The following is a 17,461-nucleotide window of genomic DNA, read 5'->3' as shown; positions in this document are numbered from 1 at the left end:
TAATTTTATAAAGTTACGTATACATGTCTAACAGTATTGTATTTAATGTTTACGGTGTATGCAAAACGTTAAAATGACATAAAAATAGGAATGAACAATTAGACGGATTTTAATACATCAGAGATCTTAATTTTGTAGCTTCGGAGAGGAAATAATACAAATTGGACACATCGTACGTGCTGTAGTATCTAAGTAATATGGTAAGATTGGATGCTTTGATGTATTTAGTTCTGGCTCCGTTGTAAGCCAGGCAATAGAAGATAATATATTCCAATGTTTCTGGTGAGTTTCGGTTGCAGAGAGGGCATTGCTCGTTTGTGTCAATAGAGAATATGTCTTTCTTTATATGTAAGCGGAGCGTGTGGCCGACAGCTAAACGGCAGGAAGCGAACAGCCTAACAAATTGCCATGGTAGGTTGGAAGAGAGGTATGCTTTGACATTGATGTTTTCTAGATTTTTGAGTTCTTTGAATAGAGGACAGTACGTGGACTTCAATGCTCTATTGACATCTTCTAGATAGCACATAGATGAGAGCACAGCTTCAACGGTGGGGATGGCCAGCAGTACTTTTTTGTGATCAGTCGTGTCGATTAGATAGTCATGTTTGCACCTGAGAAGGACATTTTTCAGAAGGCTAAACCAATTGAGTTTAAGTTTGTTATTAGGCAGTGTATCCAGAGTTCTTAAGTTTTCGTATGCTCTTCTTGGGTAGCTGGTAGGGTCAGATGCGAGAATTTTGGACCAAAGCGTCATGGCAATCTTCACTATTTTTGGTTGGAAGCTCATACTGCCCGTCTCTAAGAGCAAGGTGTATTCTGGTGAGCTGATTGGGAGCAGTAACATTTTTTTAGGAATAGTACATGAATGAGCTCTATCTCCTTGGACTGGGATAATCGCCAGATGCCAGAACCGTACAGTGCAGTAGAGGTGACAAGAGGGTCAAAAAGCTTTCTGCTTGCCAACCAGCTGTTGTTGTGTCCGCTGCACAGAATCTGCCAGACAAAACCAACTGCAGTTCTTTCTTTAGTAAGCATTCTAGCAGTATTTGGTGCCAAGGAACCCGAAGATGAGAATGTTACACCCAAGTATGTGAATTCCTTGACCTCTTCCAGCTGCTGTTCCATAAACTTGAAGGGCTTTTTCTTTTTGATTTTGCCTGAGTTCTTGGGTATTAGTATTTTGGTTTTCTTCGTATTAACGATCATACTTTTATATTGACAGAATAGAGACAACGTATTGAGTTTACTTTATAGGTCAGAGTGGTTCGCAGCTGTTATAATCAGATCGTCGGCAAATGGCAAAATTTCGATTTTTTTTTCGATTGATGTTATGCCTTGCCTGTTTGAAAAAGTCCAGGATGTTGTATAGGAGTAGTGAGAAGAGAGTGGGACTCAGAGTGTTCCAGCACACCCTCTGTGACTTCAATCTTACTTGATTTGGAACCGGAGTTTAGCTTCACTCGAATATGCACTCTAGAGTACAGGTCTTGTCACACTTGTATAAATTTAGAGCTAACTCCTGATTCATAAAGTGTTCTCCATAGCACAGGATGGGTCACTCAGTCAAATGCGCGTTGTCACATAAATAGTTTTTTCTAAAGCCCGCCTGGCACTTGGGGATGATGTTACATTGGTCACACCAGCCCGATAGTCTGTTAGCTGGAATGGAGGTAAAAATCTTTGTTATTATGTTTATCAGGGATATGTCCATCCTGTCTCCTTTTTTGAACAGGAGAACCACGTCACTGCAGCACCAGCTCTCGGGAACTGTCTCAGATTCCAAGATACGATTAAACAAGCTGCGCATATATTCAAGCCAATGAGTTGGCATAGCCTGAAAGAAGGCAGCCGTAATTCCATCGGGGCCAGATGCCTTGTCACTCTTCATACCTTCCATTTCACTCTTCACTTCATTCAGATCTATTTCAGCATCAAAAAGCGGATTTCTGCAATCGATGAAGTTTACTAATGTAACATCTCTCTGGGGGTAAATGTTTCTATAAAAGTATTCTATATCATTTTTTTGAAGCTGGCAGGGAGTTGAACTTCGCGGCTTTAGCCACTTAACAGCAGACTAAAAGCTTCAAGCGTCTTTTGTTCCAGCAAGACGAAGCTGTTGGTTGCGGACAAAGCTTTTTTTCTTATTCTTTATTAGCTTTCTGTGTCTGAGTAGAGCCTCCTTGAACAATACGTGGTACTCTGAGTTTCCGTACAGCCACTGTAGATAGGCCCTCTTTTTTTCTTTGTTTGAGCTCCTGCATTCACTGTCATACCATGGTTCATTTTTGGGGTAGTAGGATCCACTTGTACCAACGCGAGATACCTGTTCCATACGTAATTCACGTGCCACTTTCTAGATCTCCTTTAGTAGGGTTTTGTTGTCAGCTTCGATGCTTTGTAGGTTCGGGGCTCTTCTCGAGCATAGGGCGTCGTTAAACCCCATACTTTTTGATGCATCCCATTTTAGTCTTTTTACTATAGCATTTATCAATGGAGCTGTAGCTATCAGAGTGCTTTCAGACTGTAGATAAACTGCTACCGGGAGATGGTCCAAGGTTCTTAGGCCTAGAACCTTAATGTCAACGAATGAAGAGACATCTATGCATCTCGTCCATATTAGGTCAACAGTGCTGGCTCCTGAGCCTCTAACATATGTAAAGTTGCCTTGAGTATCGGCCTGGCTCCTTGCGTTCAGCACAAATAGACCTAGGTTTTCAAACGTTTCGGTCAGGGTGCGCCCTCGTTTGTTGGTTTCTAGGTCAAGAGCACAGCGTTGTGGAAAAAATTATGTCACCTCAAACAGTTCCTCTGGCAACTGGTTTGCTAATCCAATCCTAGAATTAAAATCTCCTCAGACAATCAAAGTGTTGTGAATGTCGTTTTGACGCTTTATAAAGTTGCTCAGGTTTTCCAAGTCCTGTTCAAAAATGTTAGGGATGGCTGGCCTCATGTATGCATTGACTATGGCATAGTTTTTTTCGCTAATGGAACAGCTAATTGAACAGCCATGAACATGTCATTAACCATTAGTAGAAGAAAAGGACCCAGCGATTTTTTTTCTAATGAGGATCGCCAGGCCCCGACTGACTCTGCCCGCAGCATAAGTCCTCAGCGTTGGGTGATCAGCAACGGTGAATTCAGAGAACAGAACTGGAAGGTATTTCATTTTTTCACCCATCCACGTTTCAGACAAGCTAAGCATTGCACAACCTTAAAGCATTTTAACAAGATTTTCGTTTGGGGAGTTTAGCAGATTAGAAAATCCATTTATGTTCCAGAACACAATTGAAGGCGAATGCGGGTACTACATGATAGCTCAAAGCCGCTCCAAGAGAGTGAGCTCATTCGAGCAGGCCGCCGTTATAGTCTGTGTATTTAACGCCTCACACCTTCCAAAAGAGCTGCTGGCCAAAGCCAGCCCCCAACGTGATAGAGAACTCAGGGTCTTGTAGCTGGGAAGCGTCAGTTCATCCTTGCAACGAATCTTTATTCAACTCTATCCTCCGGGACCAGGCCCTCCCCCTACTTCCAGACACTGCTATTTTCGTTGATGGTAAATCTTTTCAAACCGACTTTTACGTTATGGTCCTTAATTCTTTCGGTATCGACTAATTTAAACAGTGTAGCTTGTATTTTGCTTTCTATCTTAGTACAATCGTTAGTTATATAGACAGGGCTACCTTTTAGTTTATATTTGTTTTTCATGACTTTAATTTTGTCATCCAAATTTGCGAGCCTGGCTATAACAATATTGTCACTTTTCTTTGTTTGAATAGTTGATGTACTTTTGATCTCTGGGTAATACCTAGATTCCTAGATAGAAAGATCTGGACGCTTTTTAGGCTTAATTGCTCTCCATTCAGTTTACGTATCACAATTTTTTTTCCTATCTTTTCTTATATTGTCTGTCTCTGAGTTCCTCGGACTGTTCTACATTGTTTAGCCTGGCTTTCATGTTTTCCAGCTCAGTTGAGATTGTTTTGTCTCTTTTGTCAAGTTCTTCAGAGACTATAGACTTTACAAATGGCCTAAACCCTGCTATATCGTCCTTTATTTTTAAGATTTTTCCGGTGTAGTTATTAAGGGACGACAAAATGTCAGCTAGTACTCGGGCGTTTTTGCCAGTAGGAAGAAAGTTTGGCACGGGCGGCGAGCGAGCATCTACTTTCTTAGGTTTCTGCGTGAGATGGCCAATTATGGTCTTGTTTTCTTCAAGGTTCTGAGTAGTCCCACCACGAAGACGAGTCGATGCCATATTAGGAGTATGCGCCAGCAGTACAGCAGCGAGCAATAGCAATTTCAGTTCCAGAAGCGAGGCCAGTCAGAGCGCAAAGTGAGGTTAAGTTGTCGAGCTGAAGGGAAAGCGATGATAGCAAACTCCGGGAGGGACAAGACACTACGCTAGGAATGGTTAAGCCTGCCCGGCTGCCTGGATGGGCTCACCTGTAATCAAAACTCCGATTGGAGTCATCAGAAGGGGATCCTGGCACGATAGGCGGGAGCTCCCGAAATTCGTGACCGAATAGTTACTTACCCCATAACAGTCTCTAACTTGGGTAATATTTCTGTGATTGGATATTTTCCTCGATGTCAGTTTTTTTCGAATTGTAATAATATAACCCTATGAGTATCTAGTAAAAGCTTTGACACATTTCTCTAATAAAAACATCTTTACAATTTTATCACGAAGCCGCAAATCAACTTGGTCTGATAGTTTTTTAATGAATACTTTTACTTTTGTTGCCTCTGGTTTTGTTTCTGTCGAAAATACCATTATGATAGGTATTCGATTTTCATAAAATTTTTTCTTTATCAGATGTACATGACAGCATCGATTTCATTTGGAAATGAACAATAGTTATTTACGTTACAAGTGCGGAATAAAAGATTTCCCGCAAGAGTTGTGATTGACGCGCACAAGTGGCCAAAGTTGCTGGGAACGAGTGCCAGTTGAGCGCACGAGTGCGTGGCACGAGTGTGATCGCAGGGCACGAGTTACTGGCATCGGCCACGAGTACGAGTTAATCACACGAGTGTGGGAAATCGTCCGCACGAGTTACGTACAACATTTTTCGTAATATGTGTGAGGAAAATTGATATACATAGTAGAATAACTAATTTAAATAATGATTTTGAAGTTTATGCACTTTGCATATCATCCGTATGAGTTGGATACAATTAATATTAATATAATAAATTTCTGAATTAATAAAAATAGTTCAATATAAAGTAAAAAATAATTAACTCACAAGATAGGTTGTGCGGGGTCCAGGGGCGGCAGCTCCTGTTGGGAGACCAGAGGGCAAAGCCCCCGGCGGGGGGGGGGGGTACAAAATAAATAAAATAACCGTTCTTCAACAAAAATGATAATTTTTATTTTCGAAAAACTATATGAATAAACCTAATTTTATTACAATTTTACAATTTTATTTGAAAAAAACTTGTGTTTCAACTGTTTAATTAAGTATAATTTAATAGAATACAATTTATAAGAGAAAATGGATGGCTACAGGATTTGGCTCTCATCCGTGTCGGTAACACAGCTTGCTGGTAGTATGAAAAGTCATTTCAAATAACGTATGATATTTCGTTAACTTTTTAGAAATTTTTGTAACAATATTTTATGGAGTGTGGAAAATGATTTTTCGCACACTGGAAAACGTTTTCCGCACTCTGGAAAACAGTTTTCTGCACACTGGAAAATAAAAAATCTTTGCCGCACACTTGAAAATGAAAAATCTTTGCCGCACACCGGAAAATAGTTTTCCACACACTTTTTACATGATCAGTGTGGGAAATTTGATCTGCCGCACTAAAAACAGTGTGGAAAACACCTATTTTCCGCACACTAGTATAAAATAGTAGTTTTCCTACGAGTTTGAAAAGTCTTTGTTTGTGAACCGAGAGGTTTGCGGTCCGAGCCGAAGGCAAGGTCCGTAACGAGGTTCGTAAAGGAGACTTTTCGAACGAGTATCGGAAAACTGCTTTTTTGCCCGAGGAAGTACCAGCCTCTCAGAACCACCTGAGGGCGGAAAAAGTCTTTTGGTAAATACATCAAGATTCGATCGCTACATCAGTCATAATTGATATCTTGTCATAATTGCATGTTTGATGAAATTGCTTAATCTTTATTGATGGAAACTTGGGATAAAGCTTGAGATAAATGTACATTATAACTTCGTTCTTGCGAAAAAATCATTAGCTTTTGCATATTAAATATTGAGGATTAATTCTGCTCTTCGGAGCTTTAATTTTTATTCAGTTTGCTCTATGATAGTCTCAGGTTTACATAACATATAGCATAAAGAGTTTGATTTGGTTAGATTAATAAATTATACAATTAAAAAAATTTTTAATCTCTTTATTTGTTTTTATAGTTTATCCATATACTTTATCTTTACGAAACCGACATTAGTATTTGCAACATTTTTCATCATGTAATTTGGATATTTCGTTTGGGAGTTCTTTATGTTTCGGATCCATTTTGATCAACTATAAATAATGCATTCAATAATATCATAAGCCTCAAGTCTAATAATAACTGTTGGTTAGAAATTATTTGAACTATACTATAGGAAAATGCATACGTTCTTAATACTGTCTCCAAAATTAGGCTGTTTGTTTCAACACCACTACTGTCTGCCTTTTACGTGGAGAAAGGTAGTGGAGTTTTTGACCAAGCCAAAAGCAAAACCTAATAGTGTTACCACATGGAAAATGACACTCTGGAACTACAGAATAAAATATTACTTTACCGTCAGCATAATACTTTAGAATAGTAAATAAAAAGCTATATGATAAATAGTAAGTAATTTTAAATATGCGGCGTTATGAAAAGATTAAAACTTTGGAAACTTAAAATTATTTTCACGATACAATGAACAGGAACAAAAATAAAAATAGCATTGAGTAATATGTCTATAAAAAATAGGTCAGATCAGGTTATTTTAGGAACAACGCGCTGTTCCTTTGCGTTATGACTTGATAAATATATTTACAAATGCTATATATATTTTTGTTCCTGTTACTTCATACAGGTTTGATCCCAGTTCTATACTATACATGGTACATATACATACACTTTTTCCTACAAAACCTACCTGTGCATGGCAGAACTAAACATAAATTGTTTCTACCATATATATGTATGTTTTGTGGAAAAAAAGATATCGATACGGTGCAGAAAAGGCTAGTTTGAATTATCCTATTATAAAAAAAGCCTTATTGTTTTACCATCTTAGCATGCGGGTACATTCGATTTTCATCGTTCGTTCGTTTGGATACTCTCATCTGTTTCCTTTTTTTGTTTTATCTACGTGTTTACTCAGTGCGAAGTCTGTTAAAAAATGAAAATTAGGGGATTAAACAAACGGCCCAAACGAATCTAACAACCAAACGCACCCTATATGGGTCATGAATGTAAATACAACAAGTAATATTACTTTGTAGCGTTTCGTTCTTATTGTACATATACTACCACAAGACAGATACTTAAAGGAAAAAATGTAAGGAAATGAGAACATGAAGCATATAGACGCTACAAAAGCACTGAAATAGCTGACGCATTAAACTGTGTTACCACTGCACCGGTGAATACAGCTGCAGACCAGGGTAGATACATGGGGTATACAGTGGGCGAAGTAAATTAGTTTTTTTTTTGCATTAAAATCATAAATCTTAAGACAGGATAAATATACCACTATTTGTATTTTTATCTTACAAATAATTCGACCAAGTATGAACAATATTGTTATGAACAATTATAATTTGTCATGAACATTGAAAAAATTACTGAAGAATAAAAATTCTTTATAAGTTTTCAATACAGTTTTCTTGAAACTTGCCATACAGGGGTTTTTAGTCACTGATTACGAACCTAAGGTTAGTTTTTGGGAAATCCAAATGTCCGATTCAATATGGCGCACAAAAATCAAGAATTTAAAATAATTTGATTTTAATTGTTGTATAAATAATAATTTCACTTCCTAAGTTTAAAAAAGTCTTATTATGCATTTTTAATTGTTGTAGATGTCATTTTTCAAGTTTCTTATTTCAAATTTAAGGTAAAACTCGTAATTTATAATAAAGTTGTTGATTCAATATGGCTGACGTAAACATAAATTTAAAAAAAAAAAAAAATTTTTACATTGAAAAAAGTACGTAATAGGTTATTTTCACATGCTATTGTCTCCAATCTCAGTACATACGTATAGTCTGAGCTGGGGCTTGCGCAACATTCATGCATATTAGTATGTCCTGATCAATCATCGAAACATATTAGTTAAGCTCTGCTTTTCCATGCGCTTTGCACGCCAACCCCTACAACTATAATTTAAAGTAAAAGTTGTGTAATTTCATACATTAATATTTTTCTCAGTACAACATACCTTATCTATATGATTTTGTAGAGATTAATAGTATTAAGTTTAGTTTTCATTAACAAACATAACGCTTAAATGTATTTAATCGACCATATTGGAAACTACAACTTACAAATACGGAGAAGTAATTTTTTTATTTATTATAGATAAAGAAAAATTATATGTATACTTGTACGTATATGTCTTTTTTCTTAAAATAAAAAAATCAAATTTAATTGAAATTTCTTTTTTTACCAAATTTTTTATTCACAAATCATTTTCTGAATTGAATCGAATGAAAACGTTTCAATTTCTACATCTAGAAAAAGCAACATAAAATTGCACATAGGCAAATAAAGGTTTTTTATTGTACAGTAAAAAAAAAGGTTAAGATGTTGAATATCTTGGAGTAGTCGAGTGGGATCCTGGGTGATGATATTACTTAATCTTGTAACCAAGTTGGGTCCCGATTTTTTAGGATTATTGAAACATTATTCGAAATAATTTAATGAACTTATTGAAAGTTTTTATATCTGAATTATATTCTCAAGAAGATAAAATTTCTAAGAATACACTTTCAATGCAGCCTGAAATTATAATCTTTGATGTCTTGTCATCCCCTTGAGCAATTAAAATAAAAAAACACCAGTCCATTACATAAACAAACTTTTTTGTCCGTTGAAATGAAATTATAAATCTAAGTTGCATACAATAAAGTCTTAACCTTACTACCTTAATTGTCAGTTGGAATAATTATTTGTTGGTTGTCACATATTTATCGTTTCAGATACAGTAGAATCTCAACCATTATTTACCATATGTCATATTATTTTTGCAGTTACGTGCTTTCTCATTGTTACTCAAAAGTATAGGTATAGTGAAATTTTAAAATGTCTTCTTTTACAACTTAAGAACCATGTTTTACTGAATAAGTGCATTATTTTCTTTATTATTAAAAAGTCTTCTGAGAAGTAATTTTCATATATATTAAAAATGTTATCACTTACTACGTTTTACTAATTTTTAGTTGCTCAGAATAGCGTTAAACAAAAAAATATATGCCTTTAGTAAAAAGTTATTTTACTGTTATTTTTTTACTAATTACTTACGAAAATTGCTTAGTTATAATATTGATTATGAAAAAAACATTTTTTTTATAATTATGATTAGAACGATTCATACTCGTAATTAATTATCAACAAACCTGTGACGGATTAGAAGTTTGAGGTTGTGGAGATGCGGATGGTTGTGGTGCAGGAGATTGAGATAATGCACGTTGAGGTGACTGACCAGACGAGTTAGACTGATTAGTTGATGGTGGCATTGATGTACTTAACGATGTATTTTGAGACCAATTTCTTTGTTCAGCATATAAATTTGATGAATGACTTGATGATACCGAGTATGAACTCAACTAAAAGTGAAAAATAAATAAAACAATTTTTTATTAATTTTCAATTAAAATGATCATACGTTTATGTGGATAAAGAAAAAAACTTAATATTAAAAATTCTTGTCAAAAATAATACAAATTGTGAAAATGTATTTCCTGTAAACTTAACCTGGTGATTATACGGTGAATTAGATCTATTAGGCGAAGTAAAGCGTTGGCTATATGATGGATAAGATACAGTAGAAGGATTCGTGCCTCCAGGACCATGATGCAAACGAGGTGAACCCTGAAAATCAATAGATATTTAGTACAAAATACTTTATCAGGCAATTAAAATTTTGTGTTTAATTTATTTTAAAGTTTAAGTACAAGTTGTTATAAATAAAGACACATGGTACAGTAATAATCTTTATAAAGATGGTGTGGTAATAACATTAATAGATTTAATTGAACTACCAGGATATCACTGAAATCTAAAGTAATTCTTTATGTCTACAAGTTTGAGTTATTTTATATATCACTAGATTAATGTATTTTATATGTCACTCATTTGTGTTAGTTATTAACGAGGCCGCTATCTATTGCATATTAAATTGTTGCCTAATGCTGATAAATACAGTGTATTCGAAAACATACCACTTAGAGACTTGGTTAAGACCTTGAGAATTATTTTCAAGAAGGGTTTGTTTTAAAATAGATTGGTATCTCGGATGTGCCCTGCGGTGCATGTGTTGCATATATTGCAGTATAAGGCTGGTGCGTTCTCTTTAACGGTGACAAAAATGCTTGTAAATGCCTTCGTAGAACATTATTTTTTTATAAGCAAATCATTATGAAGAGGCAAAAATATTAGTTGCTAAATATTTTTGATATTAAAATTAAAAAACGACTATGACATGTTTGGAAAATTGACCTTAACGTGCACCGTTCAATTATAATTAGCTTTATTAAAAAATAACCTACAAAAGTGAGAAATAACAAATACTCTCCAAGTTTAGATATTTCTCATTAAAAAAAAAATAAAGTTCATCCATCTTGTCAGCAGTGGTTGGCCAAAAATTTAAGGGGTTAGGATATCAGCTTCCACCACAATACATTATAAAATGTATAGATTGTGACGTGGCGAATTAGATATATATCCGAACACGTCACGGAGCCCTTGTCAACAACAATAAATGGCGAGAGTCTCGTAATTAGCTCTCTCTCTCTCTCCTGCATGTAGCTTGCTGTAAGGTACGGAATCCCGGTGTGAAGCTCGGAGGCCACAGCGTTAAGAGTAGCTATAGAAGTTGATCTGAACCTTCTCCCGTGCTTCCTACGTGTATTTCAGAGGTGCGTGGGTGTGTGTGTGTGTGTGTGTGTGTGTGTGTGTGTGTGCGCGCGCGTGTATGCGATGTTGAGAGAGTGGATCCGTGAACGGCAGCTGTCGGTGTGTCGGGAGCAATCCTAGTATTGGAGGCCACTGTATAGTGCTGTATTGGCTGATAGTGTGTGGTGGGCCGCATAAGATGTGGTGCGCCTGCGCGGCGGGACAAGAGAGACACTTGAGCTCGTTGCGAGATTAGCACCGGAGCGGCGCGGCGCGGCTTCAGCAGACTCTCGCTTGCCTAGCCACCGTGTGGAAATAGCTCCAAGACCCAGTGCCACATACACACCAGAAAGCTCTCACACGGCCACCCAAGTTCCCCGGTGTCCACTGACACGTACAGCATCGTCGAGAAGATCAAGAGGACGGTCAGCGGTAATATTCTGGTAGGTGACATTACGTGGTGTTGGTGTTGCGTGTTGGGTAGTGTGCTAACAGCCGTTCCAAATTACCTTACCTTAATACCATATAGAGTCAGCCCGACTCCCCTATGGTGAGTTATCAGGTGAACGACACTAAGATATAATAAGTTTCTGTAGTAACAGTAAGCCATGATGCATGGGTCCTCACCTTTGTGATGTGCCGCTCCCTTGATGTAATTTAAATGGCTGTTATTTACATGAATAAATAGGCAGTAAATATTCAAATGTGCCTGGTGTCGTGACTCGGTAAGTGTAGTGCCGAGTGTGGCTGTAACAGAGTAGTGCCTCAGTGTTGCATGTTACAGAGTGCTTCGTAATTCAACAAAAAGCTATTCAACTTTGGTAGCTGTATTGCACTACCTGTTGCTGCACTAGACGCTGCACAATACCCGGATAACCCAATCCTTTCCAAAATACAGTACAGTATTAGTGGCATAGTATTCAACAGTTAAATCAAATGCGTTAGTCGCAACCTCCGGCTAACGCGTAACAAGATACGAGTATAACTAGATAAAATGTAGTGATTAGTGCAGTAAGCACTTGTAGTCACTTTCGTGTTACATAATTGTTTTTCACTCGCAAATAATAATTATTGAGCCAAACATATTACGCAACATGTAAACAAAATGACACAGTGGCAATTCCATACATGCATGCATATATATACATCACTCCACTTTATTAGCGCGTGTACTATGCGCGGTACAGTAGAAAGCCGTGCACAGTATATAAATTCAATAGACTATCCATGGTACAGAAAACTTCTGTACCAACACTATTAATAAACTTGTACTAGTATAGTTATAAAACCGACTCGTCACAGGTTTTTCGGTGATGCAGATACTACCACTGCAAATATACCTGTACTACTACAAATTTTTTTTCTAAGGAGTATCGAAAGTAATTCCACTAACATATAAGACCTGTTTTTTTAGTAACAACAATTTTCCGTGCATTGAGACACGTAAAAAATCTAGCTAATGGTAGACAGTATACTTAGTGCGTCCTTGTCTCTCACATGAATGTAGCATATGAGTAGGAAACAAATTTTTTTACGTTTGTGCAAATATCTCCATAACTGCAGACGCGATTTTGTTGAAACTTTGCATGTATCTCAATGAAGTTGTCATAAGTAACATGTTAGTTTTTCAAAACATTCTTATCGCTACGCCAAACGCAATGGGTATTTTTCTACAACTTTCTTGACAGCTTACATTTGAACTCATGTTCAAGATGACGAAAATGGGAAACTTAATTAATTTTTTTTCGTAATCTGTAGATGCGATTGTGTTGAAAGTTGGTAACTATATCCATGCAATGTTTCTTTACAACGTATATTTTTTTCAAACATTTTTATCGCTAAGTAAATTACACCTAACTTCCTTAAGTTGCATCGGCTGTGTAATACGATTGTAAGTTTTGTCTTCGGGGTTGGTCACGATGTTCAGATGTTACTTTACTACAAGCAAATGTGGTGGTTGAAAGTTGAGATAAAACAAAAGTACGTCTTGAAATTCACTGTATACTGTTTACGTTTCCTATCGCAAACAGTATAAAATTCCAGTCTATATAAAGGAGATTATAATCTTTCAAGGACACACTTTACCAGTACTTATTTAATGCAGAATAGCCCGATTTCGTTAATAACAAATTCGTAGTATTAAAATAAGACAATTGTGCTTAGCTGCTAGTTAAAACTCTGAGCCCAGAATGGCAAAATATAATAAACTGACTTGTTACATGTCCTTAAATAACTTCATGTTTAGGAGGAGCAGCGTTGGCTCAGTGGTAAGCATGCTTGTTACTGATACAATGCTGTTCCAGGGGTTGTGGGTTCAATTTCCAGTGAATGCAGATTTTTTCAAAAACTGTTTTCATCGGAAAAAGGTTCCTATGAAACCCCGGCTGTTGTGGGGCGGGTTTTTCCATAGAATTTTCCTTCAGGGTAATTTCAAGATTTTTTCCTTGCCCCCCGGGTCTTCGGGTTTGGGTGAATGCGAAACTGTGTTAGGGTTATTGGTAGTGAATAGCGGATCTGATGCGCCAGGCAGGGATCGCCGGCCTTACCGGTGAGGAGTGGTCCCTGAAATATAGGGCTTTTTTGGGGATGCTAATTAGCTGGAATTCTATGCTTCGGCAGAAAGCGCCGGGTTACCTGGTGAAGATTGGACGTCCTGAAATACGAAATTATCTACAAGGAAAAGGCTACACATTGGCAAGTGGACCCAATGCCCATTGGTGCAGAGAATGTCAGCTTAACTGGCACGGTGTTTCACTAGAGATATTCTCACTGTGCCTAAGGTATTACATAGATATGATATCAATCACGGGGGTAGTTTCACAAAATTTAAAAATTTAGGAACACATTGAAAAAATTTGTTTAAGCTAACAATTATATGTATAATAACACACTTAAATTTAAAATACCTTCGCTTCACCGTTTTTAAAAAATAAATTATCTATTTAACACGGACTCTTATCGGAAAAACAGTATTTTACGGATTGCGATTAAAAAAAATTTCAGGCTTTGCTGAAATTGAAATATAGTGTAAAATAGTATGTTTTAAACATCATATTTCAAGAACAGCACATGTAGCTTCACCGTTGTTTGGTTATAACAAATTAAAAGTGTGTATTTGAAGATCCGTGAAGATGTTGCAACGGAGATTGCACCACTAACTCAATGTTGACGTATAATATAACCTCCGAACGTATCTATACTTATATTATAGATATACAGAGGATTCTCGCCTCATGCGGGGTTGCCACATTTATTTTCACTTGCCTGTTTTAGAGCACGTAATGTATTTCAGAACACGCATTGACTATACATTGTGACACTACCCCCTTAAGGGATTGGTAAATGGGTGCGACAATACAACACCCCCACACACTAAGTGGGTGGCCCCAGTGGCTAAGCCAATAGGCTGTCACGGTAAGACGGTAAAAAAATACAGTCGACTCTGGATGTAGTGATGCGAGAAATTGTGTTTCTTAAAAATGTCTAAATTCAATGAATAAAGGCGGACAGAGAAAAACTAAGGAAATATTTTAAAATACTATCGCACAGATAAGTGTAAACAGGAATATACACACAGAGCTAATAAATAAAACTATTTTATATATAAGGTGAGTATTATTCGAGAAAAGAATAAGACCACTTGAGGTAGGTAGAACACGGCTAATAGCCTAGACGTCAGATAAAAAAAAAGGCAACATGGCTTTTTGCGCTTCCATCGAGTTTCTCTGCAGTGATCAGTTTACTTACCTGCAGATAGCAATGTCCTACGGTTGCTGACAAGTAAACCTTGTACTTGATTACTTGTTACTTACTGTCGTCAGTTCCAGCACATCGAGCTAGAATGCTTTAAATTAATAATATGTCAACGACAGTTAAAGGCTAGCAAATGATGCCGTATAATTTTTTATTGAAACTTAATGATCATGTGTTTATTACACCTTTTTCAGATGATGCTTTTAAGCTATGAGTAAGCGGAAGCTCATATTAAAAAAGTTTTATAGTTATATAGTTTCATACGTGTAGTAAAAACTATAATTTTAAAACAAACAGTTATAAAATCGGTTGCGATTTGTACAGGATGGTGCCCGGGAGGCAGTGCTCCTGCACTGTTGTTGCGCCAGATCGGAAGGACGGACAAGAGATGACGAGAACCTTTGGAAATTGTAGTGTACGCGGGTAAATAAAAAGGCGACTTCCTTTTTATTGAATCAACTTTAATTTTCGTTCGGAACTTAACACTCGCGTACATTGACTTTCTTACATAGGAGGGAGAAGAGACGCAGTGCAGCGTGACTGGCTCTCACTCCCTTTTGTGATGCAGATCAGTTGCAGACTGACTAGGCGGAGCGATGTTAAGCCGGGGAGAGCACGGAGCTCAGTCTTACCGTCTTTTTCTAGCGCGGCGCATGCGCTTTTCACTCAGAGCACACGCGTGGAGCACTCAGCTGAAAACACTTTTGACACACATACACGCACACAAATGACATCAAGCATTTGATGTCGTACACGATTAGATTATTTTTTTTAACTTTCAACAAAATGTTTTTTAGTCAGTTTTATCTTAACTGGATGATTGCAGAAACTCTTATACGATATGCCATTAAGCTTTGAAAAAAAGTGATTGCTTAGAACTCAAAAAGTTTATAAGCAATCGTCTAGAAATTTGGTAGGCTTGTTTACATAAGTTATAGCATCATTTTCTGAAAAATTTAAAATTGAGTATGATTGCATTTTTGAGCTATTTAATGTTAAAAAAATGCGCAAATTCAAACGCAAAATTTTCTGGCGATGTGTAGACCTCCAGGGGTTTTCTTTTCGAAGAAAAGCCAACACCTGGCCAGCTCACCGGGTAAAAGTCTCTGTTGGCTATAAAAAGGTTGGTACAGCGAATTAGACGGTTTATTGGACAAAATATATTTCTATTAAGCTTGATAATAGCTAGGGTGTGCTTGAGACAATCGCTGCGTCCTATAAATAGTACTCAGTAGGATGGATGACCAAGTCGTCTGCGGGGAACTTTTCAAGGACCCGCACGAAAAACTCGCACAGCGTGCGCTCAGGACAAAAAAATTGAAAGCCAAAAAGGTCGCTTGTGTGGCAAAGGCCAAAAGAGAGTCCTAGAAGTTAAAATATCAATCAATCAATCAAAATTTGAATGTTTAAAAACAAATGATTCCATTACTTAATGGTACATTACTTTACTAGGGCACAAAGTACATGAGCGCCTAAAGGGCACAGTTTTTGTATCTTGATTCTCGAGTTGCGTATAATGTTTTTCTTACTAAGGGCGCAAAGTGCAATTTTGCACTAGTAGGCACAATTGAGCTGACATGAGTGGACTGGCATGAGCCTATTATATCCGTCAGATGAGCAGCGTCGTCAGTGGCTTTGATTAGGCAGCTCAGATAGAATAGTTGCGAGCTCTAGTATAAGGGGTATCTCCATGTAATACGTTACAGTACTGAATCACTATTACATTTCTTAATGGCATGCAGATTATAATCAATAAACTTGACATTACGTTACCTATCTAACAAAAAACAATATTTAGACGACAAATTGATAGATATAGCGAGTTTCTTATCAAATCATTAGTGTTTTAGAATTTTAGTACAGTCACTTGCTATGATAGGCCAGACCTCACGTGCCTTATACTTACTGCTTCTGCCAATTTTTTAAATTCTTCACGCGAAGAATGTGCTACTATATTACATTATCAATGCAGGCAATTGTAATATGTATGTAAAAAGGCTTACAGTAGGCTTAGTTAAAACAATGTACAAGTGAGCTGACAACAAATATTTCAAACAAGCATAACTTTTATTGTAAAGATCTGAAGAAGAAGTTCGTAAGCACAGAGCTGAACGATGCTCTTGGTGTAAAAATGTGCAGAAAGTTAATAGCCTAATTAACAAAGATCAAAAGTCTCCCAAAACAATGTTCCGGCCAGTCAAGTTAGGAAAAGTATTCCTAGTAAAGCAGAATTTAGAACTTTAGATATTCGGAAACTATTTCTATACGCTGGCGTAACTACAGCTCAAGTAAAACTCAAAAGAGTCTCTACCCCAATCCTCCTACTCCTACTATCCCTCACAATGTGATATGGTTAAGGGGGTTCGGTCGTTTTTGAGAAAATGTATTTACTCACTGAAAAAACATTAATGTTGTACTTTAACATACTTGAAGTACACATGAATTTTCGACATTTTTACCAGCCAAATCTTCAAGAAAAAAATTCTTAAAAACGCATTATCTAGCACTTTTCTTATGGGTGAGAGCGATTATTCAGCCGTTGTTGCACAAATTTCGAGGCAAGAGATGTATTCATGATAAGAAAAAAGTTCGAGTGGATAGCTTAACTCCTACGAAAGACTCTTGTATCAAAAAATATGTACCTTG

General features: G+C 36.8%; 1 protein-coding gene across 3 annotated transcripts in view; it reads right to left on the bottom strand.

Moving 5' to 3' along the window:
• Positions 1-17,461, bottom strand: part of osa (trithorax group protein osa) — a 528,215-nt gene that overhangs the window by 476,605 nt on the left and 34,149 nt on the right. For 2 of the 3 annotated variants that reach the window (XM_089589255.1, XM_089589256.1), the window contains exons 2-3: positions 9,923-10,039; positions 9,565-9,774 (exon numbers count right to left, since the gene is read on the bottom strand). The exons of the other annotated variant lie outside the window; for it this stretch is intronic. In XM_089589255.1, coding sequence (XP_089445381.1) covers positions 9,565-9,774; positions 9,923-10,039 — 327 coding nt within the window. The remainder of the gene's footprint in view (positions 1-9,564; positions 9,775-9,922; positions 10,040-17,461) is intronic. 3 annotated transcript variants of the gene reach the window in all.

This window comes from Copidosoma floridanum, unplaced genomic scaffold (assembly GCF_036245765.1).
Source record: "Copidosoma floridanum isolate Cflo_tuat_1 unplaced genomic scaffold, Cflo_Japanese_pri ptg000008l, whole genome shotgun sequence".
Taxonomy (NCBI): domain Eukaryota; kingdom Metazoa; phylum Arthropoda; class Insecta; order Hymenoptera; family Encyrtidae; genus Copidosoma; species Copidosoma floridanum.
The sequence above is the reverse complement of the archived record's forward strand: the minus strand, read 5'-3'. Positions and strand labels throughout refer to the sequence as shown.